The sequence below is a fragment of the Oryx dammah genome, unplaced genomic scaffold (genome assembly GCF_014754425.2).
Source record: "Oryx dammah isolate SB20612 unplaced genomic scaffold, SCBI_Odam_1.1 HiC_scaffold_10, whole genome shotgun sequence".
NCBI lineage: Eukaryota > Metazoa > Chordata > Mammalia > Artiodactyla > Bovidae > Oryx > Oryx dammah.
The window spans coordinates 63,633,892-63,660,912 of record NW_024070194.1 but is presented as its reverse complement, the minus strand read 5'-3'; the positions used below and the strand labels follow the sequence as shown (position 1 = coordinate 63,660,912).

Sequence of the window (27,021 nt, the reverse complement as noted above, 5' to 3'; positions counted from 1 at the left end):
GCCATCTACTAAGTCGTCTTCTGCGTCTCCAGGACCATGGCTAATATATGCATGAGGAGAGAAAGACTGATTTGTTTTCTCAACATGCTGCCAGATGCACTGAGGTAGAGAGTGAACTTAATAGCCCTCACCACTAAAAATAAAGATCTGTTAGTTAAGTTAGTGTATATTGATGCCAAACATGTTGCCTTTAGTACTTGGCACTTTGGAAGAATATTTAGTTAAGAACAAGCTCCACAAGCTTCCCTCTTTGGACCTGAATCCTTATATGCCCTTACAGAGTCCCCATCAGTGTGACAATGGCCCTGGAAAAAAATTATTGAACTGGGACTTCCCTGGTGGTCCAGTGGTTAAGAATTCACTTTGCAATGCAAGGGACCCGGGTTTGATCCGTGTTCGGGGAACTAAGGTTCAACATGTTGCAGAGCAGCTAAGCCTGCATATTGCAACTCAATAGTCCATGGGCCACAATGAAAGATCCTACACGACACAATGAAAATGCCACGTGCTGCATCTAAGACCCAACACAGTCAAATTAATAAGTAAATATTTTCTTTTAAAAAAAAGAATGGTTTAACCAAACATCCCCAGATTGGATCCTGAGATTCAGAAAGGTCAAGTCATCTATGTTTACCAGACTGCCTAAGAGTTCTTGGACAATCACCACGGTTGTGGTGGCGATAAGGGGCAGAACTGATAGGCTGGCGTGGATAGTCTGATAGTCTGTGTGGATGCGCCATTTTCAATTGTGTGGTGGACAGCACCCTATTCACTGCCAATTCCATGAACTGACATTGTGGTCCTTTATGTATTCATAAGGTTGACTTGCAACAACTGTATGCATGCTTTGAACCAACCTAAATTACGAATTGCCATAATTTATAGTCTTGATAACACTGAACTGTCATTTAAATGACACATTATAAATAAATAACATTACACACACACACACACACACACACACACACTGTATGTTGCGGAAGGTTAGGATGTCAACATTGATATCAGGTGACTTGGAGCCACAGGACCTGCATCCCAGTTTATCATGCCCCCACTAACAGCCACACTTTACTGGCACACCTGTGTCAACACCATTCCGAATGAGTCACTCACCCTGCGTACATGTACGAATTACCTTTCACATTTAGTTTGTCAAGGAGGCAAAGGTCACATCTGGCAGAATTACTGAGTCACTGGTGGAGGAATCTGAAACCCAAATTCCCTCCACTGGATTCTCTCCCTCGCCTTTGTAAATGTTCTGTTTCACCAGTAAAGAGCTGTCAGCCTCAAGATTTAAAGATTTAAGATTGAAGGGGCTATAATTATTTCTCGAGGGCTCTGTCGAGATTTCTGTAGCTTACTCATTCATTGTTCCCACATGATTTTGTATTTGTCATTTTTTCTCCCCTCTGCAACAGCAGAAGTTTGTAAATTGCTCCACACAGATGGAAAACTAAGGTGAATGCAATAAATCTGAACTCGACTTTCTGTATATATCACCACTGTGAAAAGGCTGAGTAATGAGTGATTAGGACAATGATTATAATGGTGGGCTTTTATTGGAAAGATAAACTGTCTTTGCCCGGGTTATTTAAGTGGAATTTTCACTCTGCTTCTTTTTTTCTTTCACTCGTAGGTCCCGAATGTTCCCAGAACTACACAATGCCTAGTGGGGTAATAAAGTCCCCTGGATTCCCTGAAAAATATCCCAACAGCCTAGAATGCACCTATATTATCTTTGCACCAAAGATGTCAGAGATTATCCTGGAATTTGAAAGCTTTGACCTGGAGCCTGACTCGAATCCTCCGGGGGGGGTGTTTTGTCGCTATGACCGGCTAGAAATCTGGGATGGATTCCCCGATGGTAAGCACCCCAAAGGGGAAGGATCTAGGGGAAGGGCCCCGGGATCCTTTTACAAGCATCATACACATGCATCACTTTAAAAAGTAGCTCAAAAGGAGGAAGAAAAACAGCAATTTTCTTTATGCAGAGTGGTGATGAAATATTTGAGCCTGAAAAGACTTGGTAAATTTCTAGTCTAATGCTTTCATTTTGTGGATAAGGAAACAGAGGCCATAAAAGACTCTGCCAGGTCTCATAACCTTTTCTATGGGAAAATTGGAAGCAACCCATGGTTTTCCTGACTGAAGTATTTTTCTCATTTCATTGGCTTGCCTACTGGTTATTAATTCATAAACTCATCAGAAGATGAGCTCTTAAGACATCAATTAAATGAAGTCAGTCATTTTTCGAATGCAGAGACTGAGAATCCGAGAGGTTAAGTCCCTGCTAAAATTTTCACAGTGAACTATACACCCACTATGCTACCACATTTAGAAATCTCAGAAAGGAAGGAGGAGCGCATTTGGATGTTCCTAGTTTAGATGGATTCCTTGTCTGCTCTCTAGGGAATTTTTATCTTTGGGAAATCCAATCAGATTGGCACACGTCCTTGGCACTCATTGTTCACATCAGCTGAGTTCATCATCCATTCAAAAAGTATACTTAGTGAGCATCTGCCCCGTACCAGGCGCCGTAGTAATCTCTTAGCAAACAAAGCAAAGATGGATGCCCCATTTAGATGCTGTCAGAGGGAATGAGGTAGTAAACAGTGCACATTACAGACAATTGAATCACGTGCATGGGATGTTAGAAGGTGAGAAGTGCTATAAACAAAAAAAAAAAGGAAAAGAAGAAAACATAGAATAAAGGCATGACAAAAATAAAGGTAAAGAGAGAAAGATGGGTGGAATTTTTTAAATAGGATGGTCAGGTTAGGTCTTATTAAGAAAATGAGCCAGATTTGAAGGAAGTGGGAAAAGTAACCATGTGGCCAGCTAAATTAAAGTTTTCCATTTCAGTCCTTATGAATTAGAAGGTGAATGGCAAAAATACACACCCAAATTCTGAACAGAGGGAGATAATATCAAATAATTTGTTGCAGCTGCGTTGCTAGTCTTGTGTTTAGTCTGGTTTAATAGTAAGGTTTCTCCGGAGAGCACACTCTACACAGATCAGAAAGGGCAGCTTAGAAGTTCTTACAAATCATGCAGTTAGAGATTTGGAATGATCTATAAAATAGTCAGATGATATTATCGGATGGAAGAAAGACTATTTAAGTAAATTGTGAACGAAAGCTCATATCATGTGAAAGAGATTGCCTTTTTCTTAGAAATGACATTAAGTGATCGGTGTCATTCAGTTCAGCTATGTTCCTTAGTGGTAAACAGCACTAGAGAAAATCTAGGTTTAGAGAAAGCTTATGTCATTGGAGCAAATGGGTGAGTTATCATTAGTTGAGTCCCTTCTTTCCTTTATTTAACCATCTAAATAGGATTATGATGATTTTATTGAAACTCCCTCATTAAGTAATGAGATTTGTCCAAACAGAGCTCTGATTGATTTCCAAGTATTCAATCCGATAATTAGGAAAACAATATTATAATAGTATTGCAATAATAGTTGGAACATTTAATAATGGGTTTATTTGTTCACAACCCAAATTTGCAGCCTTCCTTTCTAGAACTTATATTTAAATTGACATCTGAAAAGAAGGTCCAATCAACCAACTTATGTAGCAAGGAGAGCATTGTTATTAGTGTCAGGGGTTTTCCAAAGTAGTAATTTTCTGGCTCTAGAAAATCACTGAGTTGAAGCAAAGAACAATTAACAATATGGGTTGTCAGCCTGCAATTCACCCATGTTTTGGGTGAATTGACTTATTCCTAGAGAAAACTGGCTTTGGAATTAGAAAAATGTGATTGTGTATTTGTTTGTGTTCACCTGGCCTCATCCTGTGCACTCTTTTGTAGGCAAAATGAGAGTGTGTCCTCCTGGGTTTTTTTGTCAGTGGCACAAGGAACATGTTTGTCATCGTAGTTCAACACACAGATTTCCTTGCCAGCAAAATTGCTTTTATTCTTTGATATCCTTTCCAAAAAAAAAAAAAACAACTAGGAGGCACTGAAGGCTTTTACCCATCAAGTGATTTTATGCGGCATTTTATCATAGACACTGAGTTAGACGATAAGTAATTGAAAGCGATTCAACTTGACTTCGAAGAGAAGCAGTTTGCTCCAAAATGTGAGATACGAGACATGCACGTGGAGAACCCCACTTCTTCAGCTAGCAGTCTCTTTGAAGCTCCATAGATTCAAAACTAACAGCTCTGGAGTCATTGGTGAAACACATAGTTTCAGAGCCATGAACTAAGTGTGCCTGCAGATGCTTGTGCTGAATTATGGGGCCAAATGTGAATGCCTAGTTCACAGCACCTGGATGCCCATAAGCCAGCCCTCCATCCAGGCTGGGGATAGAGCTGGAAATGCTCTGTGACCTACACTCCCCAAATTATTAGGAATTATTATGATGATTTTAGGAATAAGCTTCATCAAAACTAGATGGAATTTTATGTTAAAAATAACCTTCTAAAATATAAATATACAGTATCAATGATATAAAATATCAGTGATATAAATCTTCCAAAATATAAATGACATAAATTGTGCCAATTCTTCTTTCTGGGGAAAAGTTGCAAAATCCAGATATTCTCCACTAAAAAGTTTACTTTAAGAAAAATAGACTTGGCTGATCTTTTTCCTGTTTAAAATGATCCCTTTTGTGTTTACTTATTCAAAAATACCTTATTTTAATAGTACCTCTTTATAGTAGATTGTTGCCTAATTTTCCTAAAAAGGTGGCAGAAAGCCAAATTGTCTGATTCTAAAGTAGGGTTCTAATTAATGGAGGGATTAGTGGGAAAAATACAAAGAAGGGGGTTTTGCCGTTTCCTTTTTCAAGCAGTACAAATACAGTGTTGCCTTCACACCTGAGAAGCAACGGTCATCGTAGGCCTGCTCTCCCCGCAGAGAGAGCTCGATGCCTGTTTTTAAATTCTCTAGGCATCCCATTTTTAAATTATACTTCTGTTTTGGGGACAGTTGGCATTCATCGCCTTGCTCTTTGGCTCCACCATAACGGAAGTAGGGAACCCAAGAGCTGCGATCATGTAAATCCACAAATGAGCACACACATAAGACGGATCAGGGTCCTGCAGCCGCTCCAGCTCAGATCAATATTGCATTAGCTTGCTAGGCTAAGGTCTCGCTGTTGTTCAGGAAAATTCAATACTTCTTTGTATTATAGTCGAAAAAGCCTTTCACTCTCCAGTCTTGAGGGTTCCTAAAGAGAGCTGCATGCTGGTGTCCGGGGGCGATGTTCAGAAGGACAGAAGGCAGATTTACCAGGCATGTCTTCAACATTATAAACCAGTGAGTCATGGAGACTCTCTAAATTATGAGTCTGCACTAGACAAGTTCTCTTCTGTTTGCTCTTTCAAAGAGACCCCCTTTCCCGCCATCCCCAGGGGAATTGGGTGATGGTGGAGGGGAGGGGAGACAGCCAGAGCTGGTAGGGGGGAGGGGAGTGGGGATGACTGCAAGCTTCCCTTGTGTGCTCATATTCCTGGTAAGGTCAGTGGCTTTGGCAAGTCGAGAACGACCTCAAGGATTAAGGCTGTAAAAGTTTGCCCACAAACATAAGAAAAAGAAAGTTATGAAACCACAACAATGGAATTTAAATGAGGGGAAGGAGTGAGGGAAGATGAATAGACTCTCAGTTTAGTTCAGGTCGGTTGCTCAGTCGTGTCCGACTCTTTGCGACTCCATGGACTGCAGCACACCAAGCTTCCCTGTCCATCACCAACTCTTGGAGCTTGCTTAAACTCATGTCCATCCAGTCGGTGATGCCATCCAACCATCTCATCCTTTGTTGACCCCTTCTCCCGCCTTCAATCTTTCCCAGCATCAGGATCTTTTCCAAGGAGCGGATCAGGTGGCCAAAGTATTGGAATTTCAGCTTCAATATCAGTCCTTCCAATGAATATTCAGGACTGATTTCCTTTAGGATGGACTGGTTGGATCTCCTTGCAGTCCAAGGGACTCTCAAGAGTCTTCTCCAACACCACAGTTCAAAAGCATCAATTCTTCAGCGCTCAGCTTTCTTTATAGTCCAACTCTCACATCCATACATGACCACTGGAAAAACCATAGCTTTGACTAGATAGACCTTTGTTAGCAAAGTAATGTCTCTGTTTTTTAATATGCTGTCTAGGTTGGTCATAGCTTTTCTTCCAAGGAGCAAGCATCTTTTAATTTCACGGCTGCAGTGATTTTGGAGCCCCCCTCTAAATAAAATCTGTCACTGTTTCCATTGTTTCCCCATCTATTTGCCATGAAGTGATGGGATTGGTTGCCATGATCTTAGTTTTTTGAATGTTGAGTTTTAAGCCAGTTTTCACTCTCCTCTTTCACTTTCATCAAGAGGCTTTTTAGTTCCTCTTCACTTTCTGCCATAAGGGTGGTGTCATCTGCATATCTGAGGTTATTGATATTTCTCCTGGCAATCTTGATTCCAGCTTGTGCTTCTTCCAGCCCAGTGTTTCTCATGATGTACTCTGCATATAAGTTAAATAAGCAGGGTGACAATATACAGCCTTGACATACTTTTTTTCCTATTTGGAACCAGTCTGTTGTTCCATGTCCAATTCTAACTGTTGCTTCTTGACCTGCATATAGGTTTCTCAAGAGGCAGATCAGGTGGTCTGGTATTCCCATCTCTTTCAGAATTTTCCACAGTTTATTGTGATCCACACAGTCAAAGGCTTTGGCATAGTCAATAAAGCATAAATAGATGTTTTTCTGGAACTCTCTTCCATTTTCCATGATGCAGCCTCCCATTAAGACTGCAGACCAGAAATGGGATTCCTTTTGAGGAAAGCAGAGAGTCTATGAGTCTCTGGCTCTAGTGAGATATTTTCACGTGTATGTTTCTGGCAGCTTTGCACCCCACAGGGGAAGGGGAAAGTGTTGAATTGGTGACAGGGCCACATTCAGAATGAAGAAAGCCTGGCCCAGAGACAGCACTTGGTGTAGGAGAATCTGAAGCCAGGATTAAAGCTGGAGAGAAACAAAAATCAGTGAGAGTTTCATCTGAGAGGCTGTCTTCTGCCAACTGGGAAACTTGATACCATGACCTTCCCCCGCAATTCTGCAGAGCCCCACTCTCCAGGACTCTGTGGTGCCCTTTGAATCATCTGTATCCATCCCCTAAATGAGCAGCCTCCTTGTCTTCTTCATAATAAAGTGGTTGACACACACAAATATTTGGGTGCTGGAGAGTAAGGATGACAGAATTTGGCAGATCCATTACTTTGGGTGCATGGAGAAGTTATCAGCTATTCAAACAGCATTTTGCACTAATTCAAATAGTCAACCACTTTGGTTTAGTTTTTTTTTTTTTTTTCTCTCTTCTCTTTCCTTTCCTTTTATTTTTTAAAGATGGTTGGCCAGGAACTAAAAACCTGTTAGCCCAGGGTTTGATCACTCTGTAAAGCAGGGTGTTCAGACAGCCACTGGCCAGGAACTCAGCAGGCACATGGGGCTCCAGGTAGGCCAGATCTTATGAGGTGTGCTTTCTCGATCACACATGAGGCTTCTCCCAGCCCTCACTGGCCGCCTTCTGCATCTAAGTGGCACACACTGGCCTTGGAACCCTACACCCCTGCCCACGACCCATCCCTCCAGAGAAAAGTCCACCTACCGTGCCTCCTTGAACAAATCAATAACTCTTAGTTGAAATGCACAGAACCATGGATTTCTTGGAGGGGGTAATGGTCTATACCAGATTGTCCTTCTAAGCCCAAACCATCTGGTATGTTTTTACCATATGTGCGATGAAAAAAATTCTAGAGAAAAAGGAGGGGGTTTTTTTGTTTTTGTTTTTGTTTTTTTGGTCTTGCTGCTGATCTACACAGGGAAATGAAAAGATTCTCCAAGCCCAAAGGGCTTCTGCACTGTCCATAAGGCAACTTACAGTTCCTGAATTGCCACAGTTGGTGTGAAAGCACTTCAACAAAGGACTGGCCAGTTTAAGCCAAATAACAATTTGACTCTATCACAGGTTCATCAGTGTCCCCAGTCTTTCTCTGCCTCCGTTACTGCCCGTTTCCTGGTGTGCAGTCAGATGGCTGATTTGGGTCCTCTCTTGTCTGCTGGACACGAGTGCCATGCAGTCACCTCTCTAAGGTTTGGGATATGCAAAACAGAAGTCAGAAAGATGCATTTTTCCTTTGTTTTGATTACAATTTGCTAGTATGTATACTGATATCTATAGTTTGTAAATTTGCTAATTATTACAATTATTGGTCTTCAGATACATCACCCACTGTCACTTGTCAAAGTCTGTGATGTTTATCATAACGAGGCTCCAGGACTGAAAGATGAAAGAGGAAGAAAGTGGGGGTTACCCAGGGTGGGGTCAGACCTTGGTTCTGCTCTGTTGCCAGGACCTCTCTGTTCTAGGACTTTTCCCAGGATCCCCTCCTAGGTTGGGGGCAGGGACAACAGGCAACTCCAGGAACCCTCTCTGGGTGATCACAGCCTGGCGGAGTTGCTGGGCACTGGACCGTGTGTACCATGTGGTCCTGAAGATAAATGCCAGGGTGCCCTTAGCAGCCCAAATCTCCTTTACAATCGAAGCCAGTATTTTGATTTTGTTTCTGAAAACAGTCCTGCTCACTGGGGAATGTGGTTATGCCTGTCATTGCCCTTCTGAGCACACTTGAAATCCTCCACAAACCTGATCCAGTATGTTCACCGCAAACCAATTAACCAAGAAAGGCTTGCTTTGGGTAAGAAAACACTTCTGGATTCCACTGGGACCCATGTCTGCAAATGGTTTTGCTGGCATGAGCTGCAGCAGAAAAGGTGTTTTCATGGTCTCTGCATTTCTCCCTTTGCAGTTGGTCCCCACATTGGGCGATACTGTGGGCAGAAGACACCAGGTCGAATCCTCTCGTCGTCCGGCATCCTGTCCATGGTGTTCTACACGGACAGTGCCATAGCCAAAGAAGGCTTCTCGGCAAACTACAGTGTCCTGCAGAGTAGTGTTTCAGAAGGTCAGTACTGATGCCTCTTGGAAAGCCCTGCCTTAAATATTCTCTGCTTTTCCTCCTCACAGACCTGCAGCTCTATGAAACACTAAAGATGAGTTTTGTGAGTTGGAGTGCCAAGTGTTTCTCTTTCTTTTTAAAATGGTTTTTATGAATATCAACAGAAAGAACTATTTGGGGTGCTTTCTTAAGAAAATTATGTGTGAGAAGGCTGCTTGTAAACCTCTGAAATTATGTGAGAAAAATTGGGAAATGCCAAAACTGCACCTAGAAACAATGAAATATGACCAGACCACCTACCTGGCACCCTCCAGTGTGTATTGGATTGAGAGTCTGGAAAGCACAGGTATTGATCTCTAATAATAAGGACCAGTCAGTATCAACATAGTTCATTGACAAGCAGACAGGTAGAATGGATGGTGCGTGGTAGTTTGGTTTGGAGAGACCCTGGCAGAAGCTGTTTTTGTCTTTCTTACATGAATGAAAGTGGATATTCATGTAAAAGAAGTATGTTTCAATTTCTGTGATTACTTTCCATAAAAGAAAAAAGAAGTAATATGGTTTTGTATCTTATTAAAATACTTGACTAACTCAGTCCTTGCTCAAAGTTGATGTGGTCTCCAGCTTTTTTAAAGGCCTGAGGGAGAAAACCTGAAAGAGCAATGAATGATTTGGGTCTCATCAGTTTGGCTCCTGCTGCTGCTGCTGCTAAGTCACTTCAGTCGTGTCAGACTCTGTGCAACCCCATAGACAGCAGCCCACCAGGCTCCCCCGCCCCTGGGATTCTCCAGGCAAGAACACTGGAGTGGGTTGCCACTTCCTTCCCCAGTGCATGAAAGTGAAAAGTGAAAGTGAAGTCGCTCAGTCATGTCCGACTCTTGGCGACCCCATGGACTACAGCCCACCAGGCTCCTCCGTCCATGGGATTTTCCAGGCAAGAGTACTGGAGTGGGTTTCCATTGCCTTCTCCAGTTTTAGCTGCTAGGTTATCACATAGCATAGGGAGAAGGCAGGGGAGTTTGGAGACCTCTTTTACAGATATGCTCATGTCTTTTCTACCAGATCTTACTAGAAAAGGAAAAAAGCCAATTAAACTTCAAAATCTTCTTTGTACTTAATTTATTTGGTTAATTCATTCATGTATTTTTGTGCCTATTTTATATTCCAAATAAATCTAAAGCTTAAAAGTGTGAAACCAGTGAAAGAAAATCTTGTATGCCTTAAAACATTATTAATTATGCTGGAAAATACAGAAAATGTAGAAGTTTCATTGGTTGAGGTTTTTCTGGATGGCTGAGAGCCTTCTCTTTAATCTCTGAAGGTTTTTTTTGCACTTTGGTACTTTGAATTCACATTTTCCTGAACTTAATTATTCACTTCCCAATATCATAGTTCATATTTCATTTTTTGTTGAGTATATGAGGCCTAATGGAATATATGTATTTATGATTCATGGACATTTTGTGAATGTTACTGTTTATGCTGTAAAACTGTGGTGGTCTTTGGGACCCTATGATACTATAGTTTACCCCTGATGGATACTCTTGTATATTAATAAGATAAACTAGTGGTGTTATTAACTATGGCCAGGTCAGGGCAGGGGAATAACACAGGGGAGTCTGGGAGAGGAAGCCTGAGCGCCAGTGTTAAGGAATCTGAAAGACAGAGAGTTAAGATCTACTCAGCCCACCAAATAGGAGCTGTAAATAGACAAAGAGTCTTTTTCACTTTTATTAGATCTTAGAGGAAACAGTAAAATTTTATTTAAATATAACTTGATGTGTATGCATATGACATATCTGTATATGCTAACTTTGAAAGTAAATCAGAATATCCATCATTTCCTAAAAAGTCTCTAATAATATTATGTCACCCTAAGCCCCAAGTATGAGATCTTTATAGCCTTGATTTGAAGAATTCTTGCTGCGAAAATGCACATATCAGTGCTACAATCCAATAAGCCCCTTGCTGTCATCTTTTGTAAGATTTTGTGTGAACATCAAAATGAAGTTTTTAGTTTTCCAGATCCAAAAAGAAAATATGCATCTTAGGTTCCCCTGCATTTTCCTGACTTTGGACCATTGTTTTTTCCCTTCAGACTTCAAATGTATGGAAGCTCTGGGCATGGAATCTGGAGAGATCCACTCTGATCAAATCACAGCTTCTTCCCAGTACAGCACCAACTGGTCTGCTGAGCGCTCCCGCCTCCACTACCCTGAGAATGGGTGGACCCCGGGAGAGGATTCCTACAGAGAGTGGGTCCAGGTATGTGTCTTCTACCTGGCACATCAGGGTAGAAAGTTTGGATTGTCTACAAAGGTTGTTGAAAAAAACGTGCCATCATGAGACCTTCCAACCAGAAGGACAAGGGGACACCAAATGTAATTACTCTGCAGAATTCACAGGATCAGAGAAAAGCCCAGGTGATTTCCCTGAAAACCCATTTAGCTTCTCAGATACTTGCATATGACTCAACAGAATCTGAGCACAGATGTCTCACTTGGGTAACAACTCAAAGATACAAATTTTTTTTCCCAGCAGCTACACATTTTCTATTGATGTGCTTCCTACTTCAACAGATTTTTATTTCCTTAATGAAATATCTTAACTGTACCTGCAGGCGTGCATGAAGTCTTTGTTTGATAAGGTGTTGTGTTTGTTGGTTTGCTCAGGGTAGAAGAAGAGAAGAACGAGGTTGAGGTTTACTTTCTCACGCTGGTGTCCACGTAGCATGTGCCCAGAAAGTGGTTTAACAGCGGGTGTTGGTGTCTGGATTTCGTACAGGCACATACATATGAAATGTACACATCTCCGTCCTTAGTAGTGATGCTGGTTCTGCTTCCCCACTTTGATACTCCCTGCTTGCCTTCGCCCTTCCACCCTCCACAGGCTCCCCTCCTCTGCACCCCAACCTGGACTTGTCTCCCAGCTCATCCCTGGCATCACTCCCAAAGTCTAAACTTTCCCAACCTTGATGTCTGGATATGCTCACCCAAGGCCTGATATTCAGGTTCTTGACTTTTTCACCCATTGTCAAATCAAACATCATATCTGGCTGTGTGGGTTCAACTGTGGGCAAATTATTCAACATTTTTTGCTGAAGGATCCAGACTTCCTTTTCAGGAGTGTAGGCAGAGCCTGTCTTGCACTCATTTCAAGATATATAAAAATGACTAATTCCCAGGGAGAGTTCCTAAGCAAGAAATAATACCAGGATGATTAATCCCCTCCTTTCTACATCTATGGCTGTTTCAGTCTTTTGAGCACAAATACCAGATTTTGTTTTACTTTGGAAAGGTCAATATTAGTTTAACATACACTTAAAGTGAAATGGCCTATTTCAGGAGGCTGAACTCACACTAACCTCAAAATGATAACACTGAGAAATGTGTAGAGGGTGAGAAAAGAAGAGGCTGTTACCTTGGGATCACTGAATCCAGCTCTAGATGAAGTCAGAAATGAAATGAACTTGCCTACGTCAAAAGAGCTCTTGGAGACTTCCCCCGCACCCCCCGACCAGTAAGCAATTCAGTGTGATTGACTTGCCTTTAGAGGGGTGCTTACATTTTGCAGAGCTAAGCAAGTTTGCATGGTAATATAGTTGTCTTCTTGGTGATGTGGAGAAAACTCAATAATTTAGAGACGGTGGTCTTGCATGAGTTTGGAAAATGCAACGGTAGCAATTCATCTGGGCAAGGAATTCTTTGTCAGTAGAAGCGTAGAGACAGAATGGACTCTCACAAAACATTTGTCAGTGGGATAGAGTTTACGTCTCTCTTAGGAGTCAGGTGCCATTTAAGATGGCCCCAGAAGAAAAATCTCAAATGGTTCAGCTCTCTATCAAAGTATGGTTCAGATATGCTAAGTAACCAAAACCCCCCAGGCAAGGTTTGCCTCTTGCTGATAGTACCCCCCACACATCTCTGGTTGTTGTGCCTGTGTATGTGCTAAGTCAATTCAGTCGTGTCCAACTCTTTGTGACCCTGCAGACTGTAGCCTGCAAGGCTCCTTTGTCCTTGGAATTTCCCAGGCAAGAATACTGGAGTGAGTTGCCATTTCCTTCTCCAAGGGATCTTCCCCAGGGATCAAATCTGAGTCTCCTGTGTCTCCTGCATTCACAGGCGAATTCTTTACCACTGAGCCACCAGGGAAGTCCTCTCTGGTCGGTGTATGTGGGGGTGAGGAGAGGGGTGGGGGGCGGGAGCAGTCTGTCCCACATCTTCTCACACCAGAACTTAGTTGGAGGGAAAAGTCATCATCCAGAACCTGTCACCAAGAGGCGGGGAGCATGGCCAAGCAGGCTGGCTTCTGACATTCTGTCCAGGAGTGCTTCACCACGTTCATTGCCAAAGTGCCTCCCAGGACCACACTTAACTTCTGATGGGCAACAAGGGAGGGAGGGAGAACAGATAGAAGTCTTTGGTGCAGCACAAATGACACGTGTCATTCACGGGATAGTTGCCATGTACGGAGTGTTTACTCTGCCCCGAATTCAGCTGGGTGCTTGATACATTTTTATTTAATCCTCACAGCAACCCTGTGATGGAGGTCTAGTTATCCTCATTTTTAAAATGAGGAGCCCGAGATTCGAAGAGATGAGTAAATGCCCCGAGATCATGGTTAGTGATCAGGCTTGCAGGCAGGGTCTGCTGGACCCCGTGTGCTTCATCTTCGCCCTTGATTCCTATACATTCAGGTGTATCCTGTGAGACACCGGTCTCCTGTTGTACTTTTCCTCCTGCTGAGAAGGCTCACGTGGGATGGGTGTGGGGGTGTCCTGTTTCTAAACTGAGAATGTGGGGCCTTTGCTCCTCCATCTCTTTGGGAGGTGAATGTCAACGACAGTTCACCTGGAGGGAAAATGATCGTTATCTCCTACCGGGGAATGGGGGTGGCGAGGAGCTCAGCGAGTTCGTTGCCATGCTGGATGCCTCTGTGTACATAGTGGGGGATCGTATCATCCACCCATCACCTAATTATGAATAATTTCATGTGTTTCCAGCTTTTCTGAAACCCCTTAGAAGAAGTGGGCTGGTTGCTTTCATTGGGTGGATGCCTAATAAATTAAGCCACAAGCACAGCGTAAGGGAGACGCAGGGCAGGAGGCACCTACCCGCCTCCCCACCCCCAGAGGACCCTCCGCGCGGGACAGTCCCATTTGTATGCGCAGCGGAATGCGGATGGAATTTGTTTTCTTTTTCTTTTTGTACCCCACTAAACATGTTGCTGTAGCAACAAGGACAAACACTTGCATGTGTTAAATTAATAAGGCAGCCCTGGAACCTGACTCTCCCTCAAGACAGGAACAGTCTTTGGTTCAATTGTTTTCTTTAGGAAATTACCGAGTGACATAAAAAAACAATGCGTCGTTAACCGCCGGTGTGGATGTCCTCTGTGGTGCTTCCTGTGGGATCTGTTGTCTGGCAGAAAGCTTAAGAACCTGGCAAAGGGCTGTGTAGTGAGGAGGAGCATGAAGGGAAGTCCCGACTTGGACATTTTCACGTGGTCACATCCTGGTCTGAAGGCTGTTTGGTATCCTGAGAGGCAAAAACCTCCTCTTGTTGATTGCAGAGTTAATCACCCTGTGAGCTTTGACCTTTTTTTTTTTCCCCCAGAGTATTCCTTTCTGGTCTGTATCCTAGAACTACTGATCTTACTATTCTATTCATTTCATCTTTATCTTCTTTTTGTTTCTGGTTAAGCAGTCAAGGATTCTGAGGAATCAGTGTATCAGTGGTGCTATAAAAAATTCTTAATTTTCAAGCACATCCTTTGAGTCCAAGCCATTAACCTCACTGACACTGAGTTTTATTTTCCAATAAAATAAAGGTAACCTAAGCTTCCCAGGTGGCTCAGCAGTCAAGTATTCACCTCCAATGCAGGAGCCGCGGGAGACGTGGGTTTGAGATCCCTGGGTTGGGAAGGTCCTCCCTGGAGGATGGCATGGCAACCCACTCCAGAATTCTTGCCTTTAGAATTCCATGGACAGAGGAGCCTGGCAGAAAGCTTAAGAACTCGGCAAGGGGCTGTGTAGTGAGGAGGAGCATGAAGGGAAGTCCTGACTTGGACATTTTCACGTGGTCACATGTAGCCTGCCATGGAGTGGTGAGCTTCGGTCCATGGGTTGCAAAGAGTCAGACACAACTGAAGTGACTTAGCACTCTTGCACAAGGTAACATAGCCTTCCTCATTCAAGCTCTGGTAGTCTTGCCAGAGACAGTGGATCTCAGAGAAAGGCAGGCTCAGATTTTTCTTTTCACATCTGCAAACTAAGTGTATAGAATATGTGTCTGATCAGAAGACATGTTATCCTAAATCCTAGTATAGCCATTCACACACAAAGCAGAATTTAATTTGTTAATTATTTCAATGTTTTATTAATGATGGTGTTCACCGTGCTGTAAACAGATTTGTCCTTCTAGCTTTAATTAAAGCTCCTGGGAGTGCTTTTCTCAAAACAACTGTGACTTTTCCCTGATTAAAATGCCAGGAGACAAGAGAAGGAAAAAAAAGCCAAGAGACATAATGCCTGGATGGAGTATGAACTTTGTTGATCCGAAGAAATAAAAATGGCACTAGGGACTAATCGATTACTTACTATACCCTCTAATGACTTTAGAAATAGAATTACTTTACACACCAACTCAAGCTGAAACTCTGCGTGTCTCCAAATTTGGTAGCATTGTCTTTTGTGGGCGGTCGGCGGGGGTGGGGGGGGGTAAGATTGGTGCTAGATTATTCATGCCCTCACTTATTCCAGAGGAGCAGAAAGCAGCTGGCTTCTAAACCACATCCTGCTTGGTTTGGTCCCTCGGCCCTATTATGGATTAATCCCATAGAAGAGAGAACTCTCTGAGAAGACCCTCTATAGCTGTAAGAATCCGTCAGCAAGCCCCGTCTCTGTTTACTACATTTTCTGGTTCATTCCAAGGGATGAGGAGAAGGAAAGTTCCAGAAGAGAGGAACTCATGCTAACCCCTCCAGGAGCTTGTTCCCATATTTTCCTTTTGCCTTATATGCATTTTCCTTGGATAATATTCCACATTTTCTAACTAAAGGAACTTTGAAAAGTGACACCAATAACCAAAGACCTTGGTGTAAGGAGATGAGCTGAACTGAGTCAAAACATGCCTACAACCCCCCACCCCCTGCCACACACACACACATTCAGGGTTCAATCACTCACAGCCATAGCTGTGGGGTTGAAGAAAGTGGGTGCCCTCATTCAAGCTGGTCAGATCCAAGCGACCCTGAGGTTGCTTGGAGAATTTTAAAATTCATTTTAAGACACATTCTAACAACAAAACGTTATTATGTTTCTATAGCATTTTCCCTGTCTAAAAGCCTCTTTTCAGACACTAAGACTAAGACATCCCATCTTAGTCTTAAAGTATAAGTGAACTGGACCAGAGGTTTTTTTTAATCTGCATTTTCTCATGAGAAAGCTCAAGCTCAGAGAGGTTAAATATTTCCTCAAGTCCCGATTTGGGAAAAGCTACAACCTGTGGGGAGAGTCAGCCTCATACAACCAAAGAGGACCTCCTTCCTCGGACTTGGGACTTGAGTCTCTGGGCACCTGGAGAGCTGGAGGGCAGGTGGCCGCTGGAGACTCAAAGCTCGGGTTCAGATCTGAGCCGGGCCTGGGTGTAGCTGGCCTTTGCAGAGCTCTTTGTTGGAATTACTACTTGGTTTTTTGTTTTTGTTTTTCAAATTTATCTACTTATTTTTGGCTGTGCTGGGTCTTTGTTGCTGCAAGCAGGCTTTGTCTAGTTGCGGCCATCAGGGGTCACGCTCTTGTTGCAGAGCACAGGCTCTAGATGGGAGGGCTCAGTAGTTGTGGTGCATGGACTTAGTTGCTCTGCGGCATGGGAGATCGTCCCAGACCAGGGATCGAACCCGTGTCCTCTGCATTGGCAGGCAGATTCTTTACCCCTCCACCAGCAGAGAAGTCAGGATTTGGTTTTCACTTCCTGCTCTGCCCAGTACAGTGAACTGTACAGATTCTGAGCAAAGTGAAAAGCCTGGTGAGGTCTTAAAGCCTCACGAGTCACAGAAGAAATTGTCATGTCCCTCGCCAGGTTCCAGCCCCCAGCCTCAAGATCTTCCTTTTGGTCCAGAAGGTTCTTCAAGGTTTACTACCATCAGGCACCTCCATATCCACCCAGGAATGTGAATTGTTGCTACCAGCAACCTCCATGGTGGCTCCATCATGATTCAGAAGCTGAATTATTCTCCCTTAACAAGAACGGGGGCTTCCCTTGTGGCTCAGCTAGTAAAGAATCCGCCTGCAATGCAGGAGACCTGGGTTCAATCCCTGGGTTGGGAAGATCCCCTGGAGAAGGGAAAGGCTACCCACTTCAGTATTCTGGCCTGGGGAATTCCATGGACTGTATGGGATCGCAAAGAGTCGGACACAACTGAGCAACTTTCACTTACACTTACTTAATGAGAATAGAGACAGAACATCATTTAAAGGCATGGACCTGATGTCAAGAGCTGAGAAAGGGCTACCTGGACATCCTTGACGTGCCAAATGGAATGAAATAGTTCGTGAATTCTTGGAAATGTTCGCTCTGCAACACAGCACTGCGACACGTTTTTATCGGATTTTAGGTGGGAGAAATGAGTGTTGTTTATTCGATTAGAAGAATTTGTTATCTGAAACCCTTGTTGTAATCTTTGAAGTTTTCCCCAGATTGAAAGTAGAAGCTGAAGAAATTTATCTTAAGGCTCTTGAATGTCATTAATTTTCACAAGTTTCATATCTCATTTTCTTTCCTTCACCACTTTTTTTTTGAGTTTCATTGTATAGTTTAAAATTGGTTTAATTTCCATTTTTAAAAAAAAATTTTTATTTTTACTGTATTTTACTTTACAATACTGTATTGGTTTTGCCATACATTGACAATCTTTCATTCTCTCATATGAATGTGTTGAGTGTGGAAAGCGATCTCTCATGAAATAGTTTGTGATATTTTCATACAACTACTAGTTTCTAACAGATTTATAATCTGTGTTCAAAATCTGCTTGAATTGGACTAATCCAGAACGAACATGTTATCTCGACTATAAACTTTGACTTTATCCTGACTATATAGTCAGGTCTTACAGACCAGACTCTTCAGAGGGCCGTTTTCTCATTCAGATCATTAGTAAATTGCTGAAACTGCAATAAAATGCTTTATAAATGTGCTACTAGAGAACTGATGAAAATAGCTGACTGGGTTGCCTAAATGTGGAATGACACGTGTTAAATATAATGTTGGCAAATTTAGGGAAAATACAGCTGTTCAATTGAACGTTTATTCCCCAGGTATGCTCTGTGTGTGTGCAACTAATATTAAGTTGCTATTTTAATGGAAACATTGATCTGGAAGGGAGATAATCTGCTTTTTTAAAAAGTCACTCAGGTGAGCCTTTGGTTTTCTTACCCTGGTTCTGCAGTGGCTTGTATTCCCTGCACAAAATAAATGCTTTACCTCCCACTTATCATGTATCACAGACTTGCTATCTCTAGGTTTCCAGCCAGGAAGCTTGTATTCCAAAAGTTATTGTCTCCAAAGGGACTTGTCCTAATGTTTTTTCTGATACCTTGGTGGTTTGTGTTATAGAAAGTCATTTGAAAGAAATGTATAATAGGAGAGGTATATAGAGACAGAAGAAATTCCAAGGTTTCTATGCTTTTTGAAGGAGGCTATGATTGGGAAAAAACAGAATGCACATGTGACATAATTATTATTTAGACATTTTTAGCTGTCTTTTGGGAAAAGGCAGTGGCACCCCACTCCAGTATTCTTGCCTGGAAAATCCTAGAGACGGGGGAGCCTGGTGGGCTGCAGTCCATGGGGTCGCTAAGAGTCGGACACGACTGAGTGACTTCACTTTCACTTTTCACTTTCATGCATTGGAGAAGGAAATGGCAACCCACTCCAGTGTTCTTGCCTGGAGAATCCCAGGGACGGGGGAGCCTGGTGGGCGGCCGTCTATGGGATCGCACAGAGTCAGACATGACTGAAGAGACTTAGCAGCAGCAGCTGTCTTTTGTCACAGAGAAAAATATTGAGATGACTTTAACCATTTTGATTAAGTTGACCACTTAATGTTAAAAATCAGTCAAAGGACTTAGTATTTCATGTCAGTGCACTTAAAAAAAAATGTATGACATTTAAAGAAGCCTCTTTGATTTTTATGAGGAAGCATCACTGGGAAGACAGTGTTGAAAGAACCACAACAGTTTAGGTAGAATTATACTTAAAATTGGGCTTCCCTGGTAGCTCAGACAGTAAAGAATCCACCTGCAAGGTGAGAGACCTGGCTTCTATCCCTGGGTTGAGAAGATCCCCTGCAGGAGGACATAGCAACCCCCTGCAGTATCCTTGCCTGGAGAATCCCCGTGCACTGAGGAGCCTGCAGTTCCATGGGGTCTCCGTCAGACACGACTGAGCAACTAAGCACAAGCACCCTTATTAAGTTCGTTGGTAGAGCGTGAACCTTCCTTTTTGTCTGCTGTTTTGGTTTCTTATTGTTTCATACCAGTGTTGTTTATCTGGACCTAACATTCATAGCTAAATTCTAGAGGAGAGGTTTCTATATTTGTTTCCAGAATATCTTGACTTTAAGAATATGATTAAACAAAGGTGCAAACATTCGTTTGTCTAAATCCCTTAATTTGCATGCGTTCAGAGGGATTAGGTGATTTGCAAGACCACAGAGCAAGTTCGTGACAGAATGTGGGTTGGAATCTCAGTATTCTGGCCCCTGCTTCCTTGCTCCCACTCTGTTGTAACAGTATGAGAAAATGAATTTGGATCCTTTCTGAACATGGCAACTGAAGACCAAGCAACCACATTTAAATGCCAATGTATCCCTACTCAGCTACTGATTAGTGACTGATATCTAGTAAATCGAACAGTCACTGCAGAAGCTTTAATTTAAACAAATGATTGGACTTTGTCTAGAGCAGAGTTTCTGTGTCTGGACAGCCTTGACCTTATAGACTGGATAATTCTTTGTTGTGGGGCCTGTCTTGTGTGTTGTAGGGTATTTAGCAAAATCCTCCACCCACTAGAAGTCAGTAAGACACATATATATGCACACACACCCTCAGTCATGACAACCAAAAACACCTCCAGGTGTTGCCAAACGTCCTATTTGGGTGCAAATGTATCCCCAATTGAAAACCACTGGGGTAGAAGATACCACATATCCTAACCAAGTCATGTTTTAAAAATAATCAAACCGATCAGCATTTTGAAATAAAAAGTTGCTGGTTGCTTGGCTGGTTTTTGTCACGTTTCAAATTCTTATCATAGATAGGGTTTGAACAGAACTATAGTTCTTTTGTTTTCCAAAAATACAAATGCATCTGTTTACTTTATGCAGGAAAATACCATCATAAACCTGCTTGCTTGTTTATCTTAAAGCTTCACTATTTTTAGCTAAATAAATACAGAGGTTATTTCAGACATGACTGAGTCTCAAAATGCACTGATAAGGATGAGACTAAGGAAAGGAATCACAAGGATAAACTCAGCAGTCATCATTGACAAGATTTAGGGAAAATAAGAGTGAAATGAGCTCTTCTTCACTAGGACGCTGTATGTTCCTGACCTTGACTTACCTGTTTGAGTTTTTCTTTTTGCAGTATATAAATCAACAGTTGTTTTTTTTTTTTTAACTTCAAAAGTAATTAAGAGTAAGGAACTGTGTTTGAAAACCTGTCTATTGCTTATTAACTAATCTTTTCATGGGAAACATATTACTAAGTTTCCAGTTCTGAAATCTAAACAACAGCAAGTAAGGAGCCATCAATTACCAGCCAGTTTTGTATCTGTGGACCAATAGGAAGGCAAGGTTGATGGTCTTACATCTGTTTTAGGTGAAAGACTGTTCCTGTCTGTGGTATTTAAAATTTAAAGAACTTCTGTTATACAATTGGGAATCCTTGGGGAGTGAAATGTTAATGAAATCCATAACGTGCACAGATTTTATTATACCAGTTTTAAGAAATTCCTTTGGTGGGGTTTGTTGATTTCTGCCCTGGCTTTAATAATTGTACCTTTTACAGAGTGTGTTAATGTTCACATATTGCAGAAATGGCTACGTTTACGCAGCGTGTAAAGCAGGACACAAATTTCTAAGCTTTGAATAACTTTAATATCAGAACTTGAAAGACCCAGAGCACAAAATGTGTGTGCTTCAGAATAGGCAGAACCCACAGTTTGAAACTTTTCAAACACGTCCACAGCAGTCTTCTTCAGAAAGGTGGAAAATGTCCACACTGGAAATTCCAAAGCCAGGATGTGCATGTGTATTCTGTATATTTCTCATTTAAAGCACCATTTGAAAGCTCCATATCAAAATGGCAATTTTTATCCACATCAAAATAACAATTTTGGATGCTGACCTGAACCAAAGACACACAAAAACACACACACACTTCTTTCCTTTCTCCACAGCAAGCCCCCAGCCTTCACATTTCATTCAATTGTACGCTCAAATAAAGAAAGGAGAGTAGATTAAATTAAAAATGCTCTATAAATCCCAATAGTAATAAAATGCATTAAGCTTTTATATCTCCAACTATCGAACAAAGTAAGCATTTGAGACTAATTGCACATGTTATGACAGAATAATCACATATGTACTTGTATAAGTGACTTATACATTTTTTTCAGCTCTATTTGCCTCCAGGGGTTAAAAACATATTTATGGCCTGCCTCTAATTGCTTTCCTTCAGAAGAATGAAGTCTTAATTTTACCAAAGTTTTATTTTTCTTACAATCCCAGTGCTTTAAAATTGTAACTGTTTTTTTGGATTCAGCAGAAAAATAAATAAACTCCTTTATTCTTTTAGCAAGCCTGAGAGGGCAACAGATAGAATTCTTCAAGGGATGGCTGATTGGATGCGACAGCTTCTGAAATCCTTTCAAGCATTTAAGATTCTGTGATTCTATTAAAAATAAATTTACTCCATCAGCTGGTGCCCTGGGCTTGCTTAAATGAGAATATAAATATATGAAGCATAGCTGGAATTCGTTTTAAATACTACTGAGGCAACACATAGCCAAAAAAAAATTTTTTTTTCCTTAATTAAAAAGTCTTTTTCCCCCTTAGATCAAGTCATTGTTTGGGTTGGCTTCAACCTGAAGCTTATCTGAGGATTTCACATAGAAACCTCACTAGTGGAGCTGTTTCACTTGATCCTTTTGAGCGAGTTCAGGGGGATGTGCGGCCTACTAGGGGAGATAAGATGAAGCCTGGACAGTTCATCTTTCCTGTCTTCCCAGTCTTTGACAGAAGTATCTGTAAGGCATAAACTCAACCACCGTTCCAGCCTATTCACACCTTAAAGTCTGGCCAACATTCGGTCTTTCTTCTTTCCTTAAGAAGACAAATACCACGTGCAATGTTATAGGCCACCATACTAATGCAGAAATGTGGGAGGGAAAAAAGCATGGTGGGAGATCCAGCTGTCTGGAGAATCATCACAGAGGTCTCAATGCTTCTAAGACTCGATGTGTTTACTTAGGGCTAAAACTGATGGAGCATAGACCCGGTCTCCAAAGAGAAAGACCGAGACCCTGGTAAAGACACAGGCTGATCCCTACAGGTGCAAGAAATGAGACAGAGCCTTAAGTTTGAAGATCTGGAAATTAAATATAAAACTTCCAGTGGGAAATACTCATGATAATAAACAGAGGTTAGCAAATCATATGAACTGTGAAATACTGAACAGATTGTTTTTGATATTTCAGGAGGTACACAGAGTTCATGGGGAAAAGAGAGAAGAACTTTTAAGTTCCCAGTCTTACAAAATGAAGATAAAGTATGCAGAATTTTCCTGGCCTAGTTTTTTTTTTTTTTCCTACTGAGGTATAATTGCTTTACAATGTTATGTTAGGTTCCACTGTACAGCAAAATAAATCAGCCATACATCTACAGGTGTATCCTTCCTTTTGGATTTCCTTTCCATTCAGATCATCACAGAGAATTAAGAAGAATTCTCTGGTGGCTCAGTCAGTAAAGAATCTGCCTGCAGTGTGGGAGACCTGGGTTCGATCCCTGGGTTGGGAAGATCCCCTGGAGGAGGATATGGCAACCCACTCCAGTATGCTTGCCTAGAGAATCCCCATGGACAGAGGAGCCTGTCACGCTACAGTCCATGGGATTGCAGAGAGTCGGACACAACTGAGCACTCAGGCATGTCCAGCTCTTCGCAACCCCATGGACTGCAGCACACCAGGCTTCCTTGTCCTTCACCACCTCCCAGAGCTTGCTCAAACTCATGTCCATGGAGTTGGTGATGCCATCCAACCATCTCATCCTCTGTTGTCCCCTTCTCTTCCTGCCTTCAGTCTTTCCCAGCATCAGAGTCTTTTCCCATGAGTTGGTTCTTCCCATAAGGTGGCCAAAGAATTGGAGTTTCAGGTTCAGCATCAGTCTTTCTAATGAATATTCAGGACTGATTTTCTTTAGGGTTGACTGGTTTGATTTCCTTGCAGTCCAAGGGAGTCTCAGGAGTCTTCTCCAACACCACACTTCAAAAGCATCAATTCTTTGGCACGCAGCCTTTATGGTCCAACTCTCACATCCATACATGACTACTGAAAAAACCATAGCTTTGTCTATGGTTGGTAAAGTAACGTCTCTGCATTTTAATATGCTGTCTAGGTTTGTCATAGCTTTTCTTCCAAGGAGCAAGCGTCTTTTAATTTCATGGCTGTAGTCACCATCTGCAGTGATTTTGGAGCAAAAAAAATAAAGTCTGTCATTGTTTCCATTGTTTCCCCATGTATTTGCCATGAAGTGATGGGAACAGATGCCATGATCTTAGTTTTCTGAATGTTGAGTTTTAAGCCAATTTTTTCATTCTTTCTCTTTCATCAAGAGCCTCTTTAGTTCTTCTTCCCTTTCTGCCATAAGGGTGGTATACTCTGTGTATCTGAGGTTATTGATATTTCTCCCAGAAATCTTGATTACAGCTTGTGCTTCATCCAGCCCAGCATTTCTCATGATGTACTCTGCATATAAGTTAAATAAGCAGGGTGACAATATACAGCCTTGACACACTCCTTTCCCAATTTGGAACCAGTCTGTTGTTCCATGTCCAGTTCTAACTGTTGCTTCTTGACCTGCATACAGGTGGTCTGGTATTCCCATCTCTTTCAGAATTTTCCACAGTTTATTGTGATCCACTACAGTCAAAGGCTTTGGCATAGTCAATAAAGCAAAAGTAGATGTTTTTCTGGAACTCTCTTGCTTTTTCGATGATCCAGTGGATGTTGCCAATTTGATCTCTGGTTCCTCTGCCTTTTCTAAATCCAGCTTGAACATCTCGAAGTTCACAGTTCACATACTGTTGAAGCCTGGGTTGGAGAATTTTGAGCATTGCTTTGTTAGCATGTGAGATGAGTACAATTGTGCGGTAGTTTGAGCATTCTTTGGCATTGCCTTTCTTTGGGATTGGAATGAAAACTGACCTTTTCCAGTTCTGGGCCACTGCTGAGTTTTCCAGATTTGCTGGCATATTGAGTGCAGCACTTTCATGCACCTGTACTATTCAGTGTGTTCTCATTAGTTGTCTGTTTTATACATATATATACAATGGAGTATTACTCAGTCATAAAAAGGAATGAAATTGGGTCATTTGTAGAGACATAGATGGGCCTAGAGAGTATCTTGGCCTAGTTTTTTAAACATTATTCTGAAAATCCAGACTAGTTACTACTATTTTCAATCACTAACATTTACAGCACACACATTATCCTATTTCTGTAGTTTTAACTTACATTTCCAAATACTGCATTAATTTAAAAGGATGCTGTTATTCATTTACAAAGCTCTGATACCAAGATGGTAAGAATTCATTTATTTAACAATCATGTGCCATGTAAAGAAAACTCAGTCAATACATTTGTTCCCTTAACATATTTCCTCTAAATATGGTAAATCAGTGAATCTCATTTATTAAAACAAATGTAGAAGGCATCTTATATGATCACCATCTGGGCAATCCTATGTCTTCTAAAGGATAGGACAAAAAAAAGAAAAGAAAGCAGGAATAATTAATTTGGTGTCCAATTTGTAAACACTGAAATTGAATTCTAATTATCAACCTCTATAATATAATGTTAGTTCCCTTAGTCTAAGAACTTTGCTGTTTTCCAGAAGAGTTTATGGGAACATCTGTTTATCTACTTATCTTTTTTTAAAGTGCCTAAACTTAGAATATTCGTCTCATATAAAATTCATCTTAATGAAAATCTTTTTATCAAAAGTAATTCCAACAAATTAAGAACCAATTCATTCCATTTCCTTTTAAATATCAGAAGTTTTTTTTATTAAAACCATGCAGAGTAATGTGTTTTCAGACGTGACTTTGTATCTTAAAGTATAGTGACAACATGATAGGTTCTTGCTGTTCTGGAAACCTCAAAGTGGTTTGAAAAAAAGTGGTTTTCTCTCTTTTTTTTTTTTTTCTTTCACATTTCCAAATGTGGGCCTTAGCCCTATTTTTTCCTGTCAAAAAACACATTCCTCAACACTACACACACCACAGTGTGATCATGTTCACCAAGAAAACATTTTGCCTTTTGTTACCTCCAAGGATGTGGTGAAACAGACGTGTCTGTGCATGTGTTAAGAATGGTTCCGGAGGATACAATGGATGTTATTGTTCAGTTGCTAAGTTGTGTCCAACTCTTTTGACCCCATGGACTATAGCATGCCAAGCTCTTCTGTCCTCTACTATCTCCCAGAGTTTATTGAAATTTATGTGCATTGAATTGATGATGCTGTCTAACCATCTTATCTTCTGCCATTCCCTTCTCCTTCTTGCTTCCATCTTTCCCAGCATCAAGGTCTTTTCCAGTGAGTTAGCTTTTCGCATCAGGTGGCCAAAGTATTGGAACTTCTCAGGTGGCCAAAGTATTGGAGCTTCAGCTTCAGCAACAGTCCTTCCAATGAATAGTCAGGGCTGACTTTCTTAGGATTGACTGGTTTGATCTCCTTGCAGTCCAAGGGACTCTCAAGAGTCTTTCCCAGCATCACAATTCAAAAGCATCAATTCTTTGTCACTCAGCCTTCTTTATGGTCCAACTCTCACATCAGTACATGACTACTGGAAAAACAATGGATAATGTGGATACATGTATATATATGGCTGAGTCCCTTTGATGCTCACCTGAAATTATGACATTGTTAATCGGCTGTATCCCAACAGCTTCCCTGGTGGCTTAGAGGGTAAAGCATCTGCCTGCAATGCAGGAGACCCAGGTTCAATCCCTGGAGAAGGAAATGGCAACCCACTTTGGTATTCTTGCCTGGAAAATCCCAGGCACAGAGACGCCTAGTAGGCTATGGTCCATGGCGTCGCAGAGTCAGACATGACTGAGCGACTTCACCTTCTTTGTATCCCAATAAAATTTAAAAGTTTAAAAAATAATTTAAAAAAAGAACCATTTCTGAAACAACCAAAAAAAAGAGTGGTTCTGGTGGATAAATACAAGTCACAGTTCCCATCATGTTAAGGACTCTGGGCAGGGCTAGAGGGGGACGAGCATGAAGTGATGTCTTTAGCAGAACATCTGTGTTTCTTCTCCTGTGGTTTGAAAGTAGACAGGCAGATACACTTTTCCCATCTCATGACCCAGGCTTGAAATGAATGAAATTACTACAGATAGATTTTTTTTTTCAGAACGTTAAAAGAATTTGCAGTTCTATTCCTTGACTGCATTTGGATGGCAAAGCAGCAAGTCTTCAGAGCACAAACGGTTTCCCCTCTTTCGCCTTGGTTACCCACCTCCATCCACATTTTTCCAACTTTCCAGCTCTTCTCTTGCCATGGGCTGGCCTCTGCTCCATCCGTTACTATAGAACATCCCCTGTGGATGGTAGTTACAGATGATTCTCTTAGACAGTAATTCTTTGAAAATGTATTATTTCAAAGGCTTTTCCACCTCCTTTATAAGTCATCTTCAAAAAAAAAAAAAGTCAGTCTACACTTCCTGGCTGAAGAGTAAGCTTCCAAATAGGGAAAATGCTGTGGACCAAATATTAAATCGTGAAG

General features: G+C 41.5%; 1 protein-coding gene across 5 annotated transcripts in view; it reads left to right on the top strand.

Annotated features, from left to right (window-relative positions):
* The window catches only part of NRP1 (neuropilin 1), a 152,801-nt gene that overhangs the window by 68,512 nt on the left and 57,268 nt on the right, over positions 1-27,021 (top strand). For all 5 annotated transcript variants that reach the window (XM_040248375.1, XM_040248373.1, XM_040248377.1 and 2 more), the window contains 3 exons: positions 1,637-1,864; positions 8,802-8,957; positions 11,050-11,216. In XM_040248375.1, the coding sequence (XP_040104309.1) occupies positions 1,637-1,864; positions 8,802-8,957; positions 11,050-11,216 (551 nt within the window). The remainder of the gene's footprint in view (positions 1-1,636; positions 1,865-8,801; positions 8,958-11,049; positions 11,217-27,021) is intronic.